The 16,607-nt window shown below is 40.3% G+C and overlaps 1 protein-coding gene across 3 annotated transcripts in view; it reads left to right on the top strand.

The window, feature by feature from the left end:
- The window catches only part of FBN1 (fibrillin 1), a 157,676-nt gene that overhangs the window by 108,190 nt on the left and 32,879 nt on the right, over window positions 1-16,607 (top strand). For all 3 annotated transcript variants that reach the window (XM_083850113.1, XM_083850114.1, XM_083850115.1), the window contains 9 exons: window positions 110-235; window positions 7,935-8,057; window positions 8,627-8,749; window positions 10,877-11,002; window positions 12,650-12,772; window positions 13,380-13,502; window positions 15,552-15,716; window positions 16,065-16,133; window positions 16,248-16,373. In XM_083850113.1, coding sequence (XP_083706239.1) covers window positions 110-235; window positions 7,935-8,057; window positions 8,627-8,749; window positions 10,877-11,002; window positions 12,650-12,772; window positions 13,380-13,502; window positions 15,552-15,716; window positions 16,065-16,133; window positions 16,248-16,373 — 1,104 coding nt within the window. The remainder of the gene's footprint in view (window positions 1-109; window positions 236-7,934; window positions 8,058-8,626; window positions 8,750-10,876; window positions 11,003-12,649; window positions 12,773-13,379; window positions 13,503-15,551; window positions 15,717-16,064; window positions 16,134-16,247; window positions 16,374-16,607) is intronic.

Raw genomic sequence — 16,607 nt, 5'->3', positions numbered from 1 at the left:
TTTGGACAATACTGCTGATTTTGAGTCTTTAAGGAACCATATCTCAGAGATTTTGCTAGTTACTTTCTAAGAATTTTATTTAATAAATCTTAAATTATGTTTTTTTTAGATGTTAATGAGTGTGATCTGCATCCAAACATTTGTCTGAGTGGAACCTGTGAGAACACAAAAGGCTCATTTATCTGTCATTGTGATATGGGATATTCAGGCAAGAAAGGCACAACTGGTTGCACAGGTACGTTTTAAAGTTAATAGTTAATCTTCAGTTGAACTTGTGATTCTGCATGCCTTTTTAGTTTTTCTAGTGTTCAAAACCTCCTCTCACTGTGATTCTTTTCACTTATTTGTGTTAAATATTGTAATTCTTACCCAAATTTGCTGCAGTTCTGTGGCACAACTTTCAGCTTAATGCAGCTTCTGCTGAAATGAGTGATAAAATATGCACTGGGGGCAAAATTGGGCTGACTGTATTGTTGTTAGTCTAAGAGAACAGAAAATGCCATTGGCTGTAATTTGACAGACTGTTGAGGGCCACAGTGGTTTAGGATTAGTTAATTGTATGCTGTGCATGCAAATAACAGGTCTTTTTTCCAAGCGTTATTTTGGCAAACACAAATGGCTTGAAATATGTGTTAAAATATATTTTCAGTTCTTGCAAAGCAGCACCAATACAGCTACCCAACTACATTATATCAGCAAAATCAGAATTTGCATTAATTCATATATTGCCAGCTAACAGAAATGAGGTTCAAATATACAGACTTAAAGGGCATGATATTAATAATCCTAGTGCTGGTGTCTCAAGCCAAGGTGTTGAGAGTCTTAGGCTTTTCCAAAATATGAATGCAAACATATGTTTAATATAATTTTTAATGTAGACTTAGGGTAAACACATTTTTGGCAATGTTTTTGAGACTCTTATTCTTAGTCTGCTCTTATTGTACTGAGTTAATAATATACTTCTGTAAGTGCCCCAGATATATGAGGCTGGTTTTTAACAGCTCTCATAGAACAATCTGAGAACTGAAGTTGTACTTTGCATATTGGATTGCGGATGAATAGCTATGCATTAGTAACAGCTGCCTTTGACTTACGCATGAACTGATCTAAATCCAAGAAAACCCTAATTGTACCCTGTAGACCAATATTTCATTGTTCTTTGTTTCTGCCCTAAATTATGTAAAGATCTTCAGTTCTCTAGACCTGAAATCCCTCATGCTGATCAGTTACACATGGTACAGCTATCACACCGTATAATGAGTGATAGTAAGGAGCTGTCAGGGAAGATGAAACAACTAGTAGAAGGCAAAAGGCAGAGAAAGGTCCTGGAGGCAAGGGAGGAATCTGAGGTATGGCTTCTGGGGAAGTGCCTGGAAACAGACACCATTTTGGCAGCATGTGACACAAGGTAGTGGCAAATGTCCCAATAAATACTCTTTTATTAACAGGGGCGGGGAAATCCCTCCCTCCTGGTTCCAGCCAAGCCTGGCCTCTGAATGGATGCTATCTGCCATGTAGGCTCTTCTCACCGCCTCACATGTACTTACCTTTCTCTCAGCCCATTCTTTGTTTATCCTGGCTATGTGTCAGTGTCCCAGGGAGGATGCTACTCACCAGGACACCTAACTTACGGCAGATGCCATAGAAACCCTCAGTAATTTGAAAGAGGCCAGTGGCCTAAGGAACAAAATGATGAAGTATCAGTTGTGCTGATACAGCTGTGGTGGGACCATACTCAACTCACGAAAATTGTTTGGATTTAAGTAAGTCTTTGGGGAAGGGAGAAAGCAGAGGAGGACTTTCATAGCCTGGTTTCGTGCTGAGGAGACTGTTTGTAGGGACCAAAGTGTAGGAAACAGGTCCCATTGTGCAGATTCTCACATTCTGACTTAGAAAAAGTCTGATTTACTGGTGGAGACTTTTGAATTCCACAGCTCTTGCTTGCATAGCCTAAGTGCCAGAGCTGAATTTCCTAGGCCCAGGTACTAGAACCCATGAGAGCATCCTTCAAGACTTCTTCTGGAGGGACCCTACCAACAGCGCCTTGACACAAGGGCCCAATTCTTGTCGTGCAGACAGTTCAAAAGCATTCACAGTTTTTAGGAACTCCCATGGAAAAAAATTACAAAAATGTGTACAATGCTTTGAATGGGAGGTTCTCTGTTTCATGAGAACAATTAAATAACGTCCTCTGGGTTCCATTACAGTTTTGTCTAAATATTTCAGCTCCCTTGTCATTACTGATTGTTTCCATTTTAACAAATAAACATGTTTTTCACCAATCATGTAACAGTATTCAGAATCCACCCACTGACTTGCATTCCCATCCCACACAGATGTTAGCCTTACCCGCCCCCCCCCCCCCCCGCCTTGGTTCTCAGTAAGAATGTGTACAGAGCTTAGTAACAAAAATAAAATTAAAAATGTTTTATACACAAATATACACTGTGAATGCAGGTTTCTGAGGCAAAATGTTACAAATGATCAAAAGCATTCCATTCACAAAGCAAACTGTGGCAAGACTGACCGAGAGCAGTTCATTTTAGATTTTTCTAGGCAAGTAGTGGTTCATAGCCACTAGAGGAAAGATTGCAAAGCTTTACCCTATCCCTGTTCCAGATTGCTGAGTTTTATAACAAATTTATCTGCTTTTTCTGTCAATAAAGTATTCATGTATTTGCGCAGAGATGGAATCCTGTATTGGCACTTGCATTTGGTGATTCATCACTGCTTTGGATGCGGTATTTCACTGTTGATGCAGAGCCTCAGCTTTACTTGCTCTGATATCTTCTCAGAGGAACAAATTCTTCTATGACTCTCTTACACCCATCCTGGCTAGTTATGGCTGTGTGCTCCTGGTGAAACTGTGCTTGGACTGGGTTAGGCTGCTCTTCACAAAGCCAAACTGCGTGAGGTGACCCTGGGGCAGAAGTCACCTGAGATGGTCAGCAGATAAAATGTAGATGTGCTCAAATGGGCAGCTGGGCTTCTCCACAGCAAGCTTGGGGCCATTCTGTGAGGGCCACTCTGGTACTGTTTGGAGAAAGGCTGGTGGAAGGTGTTCAGCCTTGGCCTTTGGATGAGATTAGAGGGTTTGGTCCTGAATACTACTTGCTGTCACTCAGTAGTGATGATATTAATGGATAAAGGAGGAGTGTGTGTGTGCTGTTAAATACTTGCATGGCTGAAAATAACACAGCTAAAAAGAGAAAGACAGCTGATAAGGTGAAAGGAAGAGGTGAGCCCTGTCATTTGCCCTCAGAAGTAGGTCCATAACACTTTGTGGTGTGTACAATCTGCTTTGCCTTTCTCTTCCTTGCCTTTGGCTTCTGGCCATTAATAATACATTGTGCTTCAGTCTGATGGCACAAGAGAATTCTGGTATCAGTGAAACAAATACATTTCCCGTTATGAATTTGGGAGCTGGCTGTGTCAGGCCAAATACCAAAAGATAATAAGATTACGAGGTTGCCTGCCAAATGGGAGTATTACAGAAGGAGTGCATTGTGAGTAGGTGCCTGTCCAGCAACAACATGCTGCACCCCGGGCTGATGATGTAAGGATCAATAGCAGGCTAGACCTGACCCATGGGAAACTCCAGGAGGAGCTTACACTGCAGTATGCTAAACAGAATCCGAGAATGAGTCCAAAAGAAGAAAACAGTTTCACCAAGTACAGAACTCAGAATAGGGGAATTTTTCCATATATGTTTCCACTCATATGTTGAAACGAGTGCTAAGTTGAAATAGAAGACAGAAGTCACTGTCTTCTCCCTTCTGAGAAGCATTCCTTCTTAATAGCTCCTTTTCCTCACCTGATTACATGGGCAGCATCCCAGGAGGAGGAAATGCCTTGTGACTTCCACCAGACGACCAGTCTGGTGGGAATCAGGCCCAGGCTCGAAATACCAGTGGAACGTCAGTGCAATAAAATGCACAGATATATAAAAAAAATTGAGTGCCAAAAAATTAAAAAATCAGAAAATGCTTAAGGGATTTGGATTATTCTTGACAAACAGTACTAATTTATAGGTGAAGACTGAATTAAATTCATGCTTTGCTAAGAGTCTTTATAGGCTATTGAATCCCCAGTGAAATTTAACAGGAAATGTACACGGCGTACCTTGATGCTTTCATGCCCTGTGATGGATATATGAATTGTCATGGGTTAGTGTTTCTTTGTTCAAATACAGAGATTCCTCTGCATTTGGATGTTTCCAGAGTATAGGCAAGAATAAAGTGACTTCTCCCTGTGCTTCTCTCTGGCTGATTTTTAATGATGCACTTACAAACTGTGTGGGGACTCTGTGCAGGTGCTGGCTAGCTGTTTCTTGCGTTTGGCTGACATGTTTGCAAGCATAGTGCCAACACAACAGGTATGGGTGAGGCGTATATTTTTGCTGTACATCCATAGCCCTAAACACTTGTACCTCTTTGATTAATGGGAGAGACGCTTTATTAATTGCCAAAGGCTTGAGAGAAAAAAATATTGGTCCAGAGAACTGAAAGAGCCAACAAAATAGGGTGACTGACAGTTTTTTTTTCCCCATAGTGCTTGGGATTGTTATGATGTCAGATCTGCATATTATTTATCACGCATATTCTCATCTGTTGTAGCAGGCAACTCCCTTAGTATTAATGGGAGTTGTGCAATTACAGAGCTGAGAGCATGTGTGCAGCAGGACTGGGGCACAGTGGGACCGGCTGGGGATGCAGTGTCAGTCTTGGATTGGAATGTCTTTGTTTTCCTTGGCTTGTCACAGACTCGTACTGGAGGCAGAAGGAGAAGGTTGATATAAATCAGTGACTCACTCCTTTAGTCTTTAATGAAAATCCCACTGAAGTCAATGGGAATAGGCCATAATTCTGTGAAACATTGACTAGAGCAGCATTCTCCTGTGTGCTCTTTGGGTCGTGATACCTTTACTCAGTCTGAGTAATGCCTTGCTCTTCAAACAATTGCATGAAAATAGTTGGAGCTATTTGAAGAGTGTAGTACTGTTTGTACTGCCATGCAGACAGCACAATCTGGACTCTTGCTTTTATTAAAGATATTTATGTTTAATTAATTTTCCCCTACAGAGCTCAACTTCTCCTTTTTGATTCATTCTGTGAAGTCATAATTCAGTACTTATGGTAACCTAAATCCATATTAAGCTCCAGTATAAGCAGGCATAAATTCCATTGATTTCACTGCCCCATTTACACATGACTGTGTTTGGTCTGAGATCTCCTCTGCCTTGGAAGTAATTGCAGTGCAATAAATCTAGGCTTATACCTCAGCTGTGCAGTGAAAGGAGAAAATAGGGATTACAGCAGAACAATGTGTGAGTTAAATGCAGATAGCTTTGAAAATAAGTACAATCTGGGAAGAAGCTGGTGATAGTATTATACATGCTTCAATCAGCTTTCATCTAAGTATGTGAAAGCTTTTCCGTACATCAATGAAATAAGCCCAGCAACGTCACTGTGAAGGTAGATGGCATTAGAAAATGTATTTTGCATTCCCTATTTGATATTTACCCAGGTAAAAAGTAGTGAAATCTAATGTGGGTGTGGGTTTTTTTTTTTTTTGGTGGATAAAAGCTCAAAAGGATTTCAGGATTTTGATCAAAGCAAGTAGAATGGCATTTTAGTGGATGATATCTGATAAAGTTGATCCCATTATGAATACCCCTGTTTGGATATAGATTTGTGCTCACAACTTTCATCCTGCAGAAGATTCCAAGCTTTTTAGTGTTTGTGGCAAATAGCTGATGGGGGAAAAGGACGGCTGGCATGGGGGAAGGTGTTCAGCTCACAAGCTGTGAGAAAGTGCAGCAATTGCTTTCTCTTCCACTGGGAGATACTAATGGGGTGCAAACTGTTAGTGGGCCAGTGCAAAATGGGATGGAGTCCACAGTCAGTTTATGTAGAACTAAAAATTGTTTTTAGATTGCCTTAAAATTGAGCCTGAACGTGACTTCATTGTGGTGGAGCTGTTGCATGCAAGTTTCTGTTTGTGTTTGCTGGTGGTTTAGAAGAATTCTTGGCAGAAATAACTCAACTGATGATGGTTTTTGTGTTGTTTTGTTGTGCTCCAGAGGGTATAAGGAAGATATTGGTTGTTTCAAAGCATCAAATAATCAAATACAGTGCAATCTTAATGCTAGCTAAAGTTTAACAGTTTGGTTTTAAAAAATCACGTAAAGGTTAAAATATAGAGTGTTTGCCTCAGCTTTTTTATGTCAATGTATACTGTAACTGACCTCTAGAAATTCCTTTTAGTCTTTCCCTTTAGTCCAAGCCAGAATGAGGGTGTTTTTTTTTTTCTTTTTTTCTGACCACCCTTAAGATTTTTAACAGACACTAGTTTCCTGTTTAGGGTAATGTTATCTTCGTATGAGTTTCTGCACATACTGAAGGCAAATATGCTTTGAGATTATCTGCCCCCCCCCTTTAAGTTCTAAAAAGTAAGTGTCCATTTGCATGTTTTCAGGCTTTGTGGTGCAGTCAGCCTTCATTAACAATAGATTCCAGCTGCCAGACTTAGATCTGTATCTGGACTTCAGCATTCAGATTGTGAGGATACTCACGTCTGGAGTTTTGATTCAGAGCAATGTCTCATTTAGAAAAACTCAGACAAGATTGGATGCAATTTCACTACAGAGTTAAAAAAAAAAAATCTGGAGTCAAGAATTTAATTGTAGGATGCAAGACATATGTTATCTGCTTCTCAGAGTTGCCTGTAGCCTTTGTGAAAAGGCAGGGTATATGTACAGGTTATACAGAAAGGACGTAGAGCCTTACGCCTAAAGAAGGGTGGGCAGAAAACCGAAGAAATGTTTATAAAGGAAATGGCGAAGGTCTTACCTGGACGCTCTCCCCGGTGGCTCCACTCTTTTGCCCTCTTGAAAGAGCTAATTGCTTTTAGGTACAATGGTAGATGAGGTCTGAGGGTTTGGGGCTGAGAACCCCAGTGACTGTTAACTGGTTGATGGATGATACCCTCTCTTAATCATCTTCTCAAAAGGGGTCTAAGATGGGTTTTTGTGTATGGAATCATGCAGAGTTCATGAGCTTGATTTCCCTTTCCATCAGCTTTTAACAGGATGGCATGATTTGACTTATTGCAACAGCAAAAAGTATCTGGGAGGGTGAAAAAAATGATATAAATATTAAGTGGTTTGATGTGAAGTCTAGATAATTTGCATCCTGTGTGGATGTAAAGCACAGTTAGAGAGAGCTTGGTTACAGAAAGCACTGTAGCTCAGATGTGTAAGAAAATTCCTGACCGCTTTGTTTTAGTTACCAGTAGTAATTTCTAAAAACTTTGCCTTTGAGCTTACACATTCTCCAAGTACTTATATGGAGTATTAATACTGTTTTGTGACAAGGCAGAATGAAGATAAGTTTGTTTTTTAATGTCTATACTTTTCAACATTGCTGGAGAACGCCCGAGAATCAAAATAAGGTGAAAATAGAAAGTATTGAAATAGAATGTGCTGGCATGAATGCATATGTTAAAGTTTGGATGACTTGCTGCCTGGTGTCTCCAAGGATGCTGACTTTTTCCATTGTGTTAGGTTTCCTGAGCTCTTACTAAACTGCATGCCTGATGAGCTTTGTGTCCATCAGCTGTCCCATCAAATGCAGTGGTACAGCCCATCCTCCGCCTTCCACCATCTCTGGCAAAGCAGAACCTGGCTTCATTAACTGCCTGGGGATAATGCTAGGAGGAGTTTGAAGGTGGTACCGTACCCAGCTGGTGTTCATCAGCATCCTTGCAGATACTGTGGGGGATGTGCTGCATTCCAGGAGTCCATGGGCAGCAGAGACTCGTCTGAGATCTGATCTCGTCTGTTCACATTGTCTGTCTTGAAAAATTCCTCTATCAGTAGGCTGGCTATGAGAAAGTTTGATCCATGAGCTCTTCAAATGTCTCTGTCTTTACAGATATCAATGAGTGTGAAATTGGAGCCCATAACTGTGATAGACATGCCATATGTACGAACACAGCGGGAAGTTTCAAATGTAGCTGCAGCCCTGGCTGGGTTGGGAATGGTATCAAGTGCACAGGTGAGTGTTGTATGCATTTATTTGTAAGGTCTGATCAGCACTGGGTCTTGGTGACTCTGGAAAAAACAATACCACACCTACAAATAGAGAAGACAAATGTTTATCATCCTCATTAGGTCAATGTGACATGATCCATTGGAGGGCGAATTCTCTGCCATGGTAACTGTGAAATCGGCATTATCTCATATTTGGCGAGTGTGATGATGGAAGTGAACTGGACCACGGAGAGAGACTGTGTGTACTTCAGGAAAGTTTGTGTCTCATGGGAGACTGTGAGAGGTCTCTCAGTACTCCTTGTGAAAACAGGATATATCCTAGAAGGTCTTAGCCTGGAGGGTGCCCTGCAGCCTCCTCATTCACAATTACCTTGTCAGCGTTCTTTGTTGGGCTGTAAATAAGCTGTGACTGCTTTTCCAGTCAGATGACCCGACATATGTGTGGGTTTTATTACGGAAGATAATTTGAAGTAGAGGTTTGGTCATGTCATATACTGCCTAAAGTGTGTATTCATGTTGTGTTTTTTTTTAAAAAAAAAAACTAATGTTGTTTTTCTTATTATTATTTTAAAGATCTGGATGAGTGCTCCAATGGAACCCACATGTGCAGTCCACATGCTGACTGCAAGAACACAATGGGCTCTTATCGTTGCCTGTGTAAAGAAGGTTATACTGGGGATGGCTTCACTTGTACAGGTAAGCTTTCTTAAGAATGAGACAAGTACCATGCTTGCATATTCACCTGGCATTTAGGCTTATTAGTGTTATAATTTAAACACAAATACCATTGAGTTAATATCCACAATGGAAACTTTTGTACTCAGAATTCCCATTCAACTAGAATACAAAGTGTAGATCAGCTACAGGATTGTGTTACGTTAGGCCTGGTGCTCCCCAAATTAGGTTGCTGATTCAGCAGATAGCACTTGAGCTCTGCAGCAGATGTCAAAAGATATTGTAAGATCTCCATCTTTGGAATTACTAAGAACTCAGCTGGGCAAGGCTGTGAATAACCAGATCTAATTTTGAAATTAGCCTTGTTTATAGCAGAGGCTGGACCAGATGATCTCCAGTGATTTCTTGCAACCTAAGTTAGTCTATGATTCAATACAGAAAAAAAAAAAGCTTTTAAAGATTTGAAGTTATTCTCGAATGTCATCTTCCATTGTTTTCTACTTCTTTTAAGTTGTGACAACTTTAAAGATACTGAGTATTATACCTAAAGCAGTCAATTTTTCTTTTGTTAAAATGCAAGTTTTCATTGAACTTTTCTTGTTAGTAGGAGTGGGTGGCAAACTTACTAAAACAATGCTTCGTCATATAATTCATCCAATTAGTTACCCAATCCACTGGCTGCCAACATTAATATTTAAATAGTAGGGCACATTATTAAAATTATTTTATAAAACTACCTAAAAATGTTTTTGTTTTGTTTTTCACAAGTGAGTTTGTGCTATCTGCCCTATTTACTGCATCATCCTGAAAGATGGTGTCAGGACATGTAGAATGATGGAGGTAGCTGCTTTTAAAACCTCATTTTATAAACTGTAAATACGATTATAAAGTATTGCTAGAGAAATGTTTCCCACCCATACTTCAGTCTTCTGCTTTGAAGAACGGATCAGCTCACATAGGCTTAGTCATCAGGAACCCTGCTATTACGTTAAGGAATTCAGTGTTGCTGGTAATGCAGGGGGATCCTGTTGAGGATAAAGCAATGGGAAGGCAGTTGGTGGGCCAGATTTTCAGCTGGTGCAAATTAGCAGTGCTTTATCAATGACAGTAGTTTTCATGGCATCTGAGAATCTGGCTCAGCAGGTTTAAGGCCGAATTTGAATCATTCCAATTTATAAATGAGCCCTGGGATTCCGTTTAATCGAGTCTGTATAATTTAGTCTTGAATCTGATTCAGCTTCCTTAGTGGCCTTCATAACCTGCAGGGCTTTTTGTTAATTTCCCAGATGATGATTTCCAGGAGTCTATAAACTACATCTTTCAGAGCACTTACAGAGATTCTGCATTCAGTTGAATGCTTTAAAAAAAAAAAAAAAGGAAAGCTTATTGTTCGTGGATGCAAGAGGTGGCTGGGGCTCCAACTAGGGTATGCAAATATTCTGTAAGCTCTCTGCCAAAATATACAGCATTCACCCTGATAGGTACAACCTTTGCTTTGCCAGCCATGGACTTGTAACAAGCTCACACTGACAGCTAGACTCTGTTGCAGCAAGTAGGGTGTTTTGGTAATGTATAAAATGTCAGCTAGAAAATAGGGGCCACAATCTACCTGAAGGGCAGCGTAGCCCAGTAGCAAGGCCGTTTTTCTCATCAGCTGTTAAACTGCAGTTTGATTTTGATCAAGTTATTTTCACTTCAGTGCCACTTTTGTTAGTGTTTTCTATTTGGCATGGAGACCGTCTATTACCATATGTTTGCTCATTGCACAATAAACCTCTTATTTCAGTTGCTGCCTCTAGGCTTTGCTGTAATAGAAACAATAACGATAATAAAATTCACGTGCTCATTCTGAGTCTAAATTTGACTGTGTGTACGGCTTCCAACCGTTGTTAACTGTAGCTACTTTATCAGCCTGTACCTGTTGCTAATTTTTCTTTTGATTAGAAGCTGCATTTTCAACATGTAGAAAATATCCCAAGCTGTTACATGTAATAGCTTTTGCATATAAGTAGGGTGTAGTTTCTTCTGCAAGTGTTCAGAGCTAAAAGAATAGTTAAAATCCTTGGAACGCTGCATACTTCAGCTGAAACAAATGTTGTTGAGAAAACCATGTTTACTGTAAACCTCCAATTTCTTTTTCTTTTACAGACCTAGATGAATGCTCAGAAAACTTAAATCTCTGTGAAAATGGGCAGTGCCTCAATGCCCCAGGAGGATATCGCTGTGAATGTGATATGGGATTTTTGCCAAGTCCGGATGGGAAAGCATGTGAAGGTAATTCTCTGTAAGCTTTAAACAACGCTCAACAAATTCAGCCTTAATAATATTTTATGTTTGAAAAATCTTACAATTGGTTGCAGTTGTGATTTTATTGAGAACTTCATGAAAACTGTCAATAGTTGCTTTTTTTTCTGTTTATGTTCTTGGATGCCAATATTTATCATGGACCCCCGGGTCTTCATTTACCTATTGTATAGAGAAAGGACAGCTTTTTGGACACTGTTTTTCCACGTATTATTAGTAGATGTAATTGCTGATCAAAATGGCATTGTCAACTGCCATTTCATCTTGGTCGATATGCACACAGTTCTTCAGTTTATTCATAAGAGTTAAACAGAAACAGTTACTTTGCCTTAGTGCACGTGAAGCTGAAAAACGCTGGTTTGGTAGCTAATATAGTGAGCCTTCTTGAAGAGGGCTTCTGCCAAATGCCAAATCAGAAATTGAAGCCTTGCAGAAAATGTATATGACCACCAAAAAATACAAATTAAAAAAAAATAAATCCCATGAGTATTTTTTCTGTTTTGAACTGGTTACTACTCTTCAGTAAGAGCTTTTCATATAAAAAGATTCACAAAACCCAAGGAATACCTATTTTGCCAATGTGTTTAAGGGCATATATTTGATAATGATATATGAAAGCCAGTTTGTATAGCACTTATCACTTCATCAGTCAGTCCAGAAGCAGCGGCTGTATCATCTGACATACTAATGACTCATAAGAACTAGTATGTGAGGGAGTTCGTAAGTACATCACTATAAGTAGGATTTTTCCCCTGAAAAGTATTCTGTGTATTTTTTTTAGTAATCTACCAAGAGAAATAATTTATGAGAGTGAATTTTTGCATAGATTAAAAGAATATTAGATTTCATAGTGTTTCATGCAACAATTTACTTTGAAACCTTTTAGCTAACTTTAAATAGCTTACATAGAGCCTAGCTTCTGTTGTGAAAACAGACTTCCCTTGATGTCTCGGATGTGTACACAAAACACAGTATTTTAAGGTCCTTTGTAAACACACACTTTTTTTATTGTTTCATTTAGTTGTTCTTTGTCTAATACATAAAGCATTCAGTAAATAATGAATCAGATACAATGATTTAGACAAACAGCACATAGAAGTGAGCTTCAGGTGCCAACCTCAAGATCTGTCAAATGCAGAAACCTGAAGATGAGCATCAAATTCACCTCTGTGCACAAGCATGTGGGGGGGGGTTTGCCTTTTTTTTATCATTATTAATTTATTTTGCTGAAGTTCAGCTTTCTGGAGATGGCTGCTGGCTTAGGATGAACTTCATTTTTAAAGAATATCTCCTGCCATGTTTAATTTTGCGACTTGTCAGGTTAGCCTATGAGTAAGTTCAGATTATTTCTGTTATGGCCTCTAGTGACATTGGAAAGAGTCTTTTGCCTAAAAAAAAAAAAACAAACAAAAAAAAAAAAAAAAAAAAAAAAACAAAAAAAGGCCATGGATTAGATTACTTAGGCTTCAAGTGTAAATCTTGCATGTTATTCTTCTCTGATCTTACACAGTGCGCAGGAGCAGTCGGTTTCCAGATTCATGTTTTCTGAACTTTTCTGTATCTATATTAAAAAAGATACAGAAACCTTATATTTTTCCCTTCCTCTTTCTTTATCAGATATTGATGAGTGCTCACTTCCTAACATCTGTGTCTACGGTACTTGTCATAACCTCCCTGGACTTTTCCGATGTGAGTGTGAAGTGGGCTATGAACTGGACAGAAGTGGTGGTAACTGCACAGGTAAAGATGATTTCGAACAACATGCTTTTTAATTTTCTATTAGTGTTATAATCTGCTCCTTAGGAAATTCTTTTAAAATGCTATACAAATCAGTCTGAATATAAAGGAAATCTGCTGTATAACGCAGAGAGAAAGGTCAGTGGAAATTATACTCAAATGGAGACTGGCAGCCTTCTCCACACTCCTCTTTCACCTTTTTTGTCAACTTCTGATTTCCTAGTGGCTTCAGGAAAAAAAGGGAGAAATATAGCAGAGATAACATCTTTGTCTACATCTTCAAGGCAGAGATGTGTTGTGCCCAGTAGTTCCGATTCACGGTACTGGATGGCAGGCTAATGTCATGTCTTTTTCCCTTAAGTATTTTTGAATATTTTATGTGAATTGATAGATCAGTTTTCAAGGGAAAATACTTTTTTTCCCAGTGCAGTGATGAATTAATTTCAGGCTAGTGTTCTACTTCTAAGACATGTATATACTTTTAGAACTTCCTGGAGATCAGTACTTGGTAACTAATGGATTTGTGGTGGTCAGCGTATTATACCTGATATATCTACGGTATGCACTGTCCTGGAGTATTTGCTTACCACCTGCTGGTTTTTTTTTGCAGATGTTAATGAATGTGCAGATCCCACAACCTGCATCAGTGGCACATGTGTCAATACTGCTGGTAGTTACACCTGTGAGTGCCCTCCAGATTTTGAGCTGAATCCTACCCGCGTTGGCTGTGTTGGTAAGGGAACACTCCTTATATTTATTTACAAGTGAAGTTGCACAGAGGCTGCAAGGCTAACTGTTTAGAACCTGATCTCCTTCTGTGAAAAAGTGACGCTCTTGGTGGATGAGGGAAAGGCTGTGGTGTGGTCTACCTTGACTTCAGTAAGGTTTTTGCAGCCGTTTCCCACAGCATTCTCCTCAAGAAACTGGCTGCTCTTGGCTTGGACTGGAGTACGCTTCGTTGGGTTAGAAACTGGCTGGGTAGCCGCGCCCAAAGAGTCGTGGTGAATGGAGTTAAATCCAGTTGGAGGCCGGTCACTAGTGGAGTCCCCCAGGGCTCAGTACTGGGGCCAGTCCTCTTTAATATCTTTATCGATGATCTGGATGAGGGGATCGAGTGCACCCTCAGTAAGTTTGCAGATGACACCAAGTTAGATGCATGTGTCGATCTGCTTGAGGGTAGGAAGACTCTGCAGGAGGATCTGGATAGGCTGGACCGATGGGCTGAGGCCAACTGTATGAAGTTCAACAAGGCCAAGTGCCAGGTCCTGCACCTGGGGCACAACAACCCCAAGCAGCACTACAGGCTGGGAGATGAGTTGGTTGGAAAGCTGCCTGGCAGAGAAGGACCTGGGAGTATTGGTTGATAGTCAACTGAATATGAGCCACCAGTGTGCTCAGGTGGCCAAGAAGACCAACAGCATCCTGGCTTGCGTAAGAAGTAGTGTGGCCAGCAGGTCTAGGGAAGTGATTGTCCCCCTGTACTCGGCTCTGGTGAGGCCGCACCTCAAGTACTGTGTTCAGTTTTGGGCCCCTCACTACAAGAAGGACATGGAGGTGCTCGAGAGAGTCCAGAGCAGGGCCACGAAGCTGGTGAGGGGTCTGGAGAACAAGTCTTACGAGGAGTGGCTGAGGGAGCTGGGGTTGTTTAGCCTCGAGAAGAGGAGGCTCAGGGGTGACACCTTATTGCACTCTACAGTTACCTTAAAGGAGGCTGTAGCGAGGTGGGGGTTGGTCTGTTCTCCCACATGCCTGGTGATAGGATGAGGGGGGAATGGGCTAAAGTTGCACCAGGGGAGGTTTAGGTTAGATGTTAGGAAGAACTTCTTTACTGAAAGGGTTGTTAGGCATTGGAATGGGCTGCCCAGGGAAGTGGTTGAGTCACCATCCCTGGAGGTCTTTGAAAGACGTTTAGATGTAGAGCTTAGTGATATGGTTTAGTGAAGGACTTGTTAGCATTAGGTCAGAGGTTGGACTAGGTGATCTTGGAGGTCTCTTCCAACCTAGATGATTGTGTGATTCTGTGTGTTTATGTGAAAGTCCTAGGTCATGGAAGAGGGCTGGAACAGACTCACCAACTCCCAGCCCACTGCCCCGGCCTTAGAAGTTGTAATAGTGCAGTGGGAATATGCCTGAAGTGATGCAACATGCCAGCAATGCCCTGCTGCCAGAACCAAGCCCTTGGGGCTTGTTATAGCTGTCCACAATTTACAGCAGGCACGAGATAATTTTAAATTTCAGCAAGCTTAAACCAACATCCAGCTGGCCCCAAGATGGCAGGCAAATGAAGTTGTGGCATAAAGCCACCTTACACTCTTTGAGCATTGAGTGCAGCTTGGCTAGGTGCAGCTTTCATGACCAATGGAAATGCTGTTGTATTAGGCCCCGATTACTCGTTACTCTGATATTTTTTTTTTGCTTTTGTTTAAGAGGGCATAGGGATGCTCCTCAAATTCAAATGTATTTGAAAATCCTAACAAGTAGATGCTTTCATGCTTGTTTATCTCATAGAGAGGAGAAAGCAGTGTATTTCTGGAACTGGAAGGGTGTACAAATGTGGATGGCAATGTAAATCAAAATGAGAAAAGGCCTGGCTGAAGAGCTGTGGCATCACTGTCCTATCCAAGCAGGAAAAGCTGGGTTCTCTTGGACAACACAAGTCACTTTCTTTAGCTGTTATACGAGAAATTAGAGTTGTCTGAGGGTATCCCTCATCCTGAGGTGTTGTTTGTGATTTCTTTTCCCCTCTCCTAAGATGTTTGTTGTTAATGTGCATTCTGAATAGATACACGATCTGGCAACTGTTACCTGGACATTAAAACTCGTGGAGATAATGGTGGCACCTTCTGCAGCAATGAGATCGGAGTGGGTGTTTCTAAGGCCTCCTGTTGCTGCTCTCTGGGCAGAGCTTGGGGAGTTCCCTGTGAACAGTGCCCACCTGTGAACACAAGTAAGTCAGCTTTCCTGGGTTAGACACAACAATACAACGTGATCATTTACTGTATACCTGCAGGAAAGAGGTCTTTGAAGAACCTTATCAGTCTTAATCAAAAACTTTAATAGCCTTTCAAAAAGGTTATCTAGACAGAATATTACCACTTTTGAGCAAGTTTGCTGTTACACAAAAACAATTGACATTATGAAATGGAGTAGCAGTTGATGTTATAGAGTAAAATTTAATGTTGATATCCGGTTACTTTACATTTATATTATCTGTAATAATTTGACTAATTTTCAAAGATAATTGTGCTGAAAATGTTTCTGCTATCTTAAGTTCGTAAATCTATTTTGTTTTCAGCTGAATATAAGGTTCTTTGCCCTGGAGGAGAAGGATTCCGACCAAATCCTATTACAGTTATATTAGAGGGTAATGTTTACTTTTTCCTATTTTTACATGCCTAAAATTATTAAACTCTTGAGTGAGTGTTGTTTTTAATGGAAAAATGTAAATGAGATAATGTCTGTGAATTTGTTTGAACAGATATTGATGAATGTCAAGAACTGCCTGGGCTCTGCCAAGGAGGAAAATGTATTAATACATTTGGTAGCTTCCAGTGTCAGTGTCCATCAGGGTACTATTTGAATGAAGAGACTCGAGTATGTGATGGTATGTAGCCTTCACTTAACTAGTCTTCAGCTTTTATTGGTATAAAATGATGACAGATCAACATGTAGCAGAATTGATCTGTCTTTGAAAATGAAAATAAGCAGACCAATGCAGCTTTACAGTGGAAAGTTGGAACAGGTTGAAGTCTTACATTGAGAGAGAGAATTCTTTCTTGACCATGTTGAAATATATGCAAATTTATATTCAAAATAATAAGATTTTTGTCCAAAACAG

Source organism: Anser anser (assembly GCF_964211835.1).
Source record: "Anser anser genome assembly, chromosome: 10".
In the NCBI taxonomy this organism is placed as follows: domain Eukaryota; kingdom Metazoa; phylum Chordata; class Aves; order Anseriformes; family Anatidae; genus Anser; species Anser anser.
Note: the sequence above shows the minus strand (reverse complement) of the source record. Positions and strands in the feature narration are given on the sequence as shown.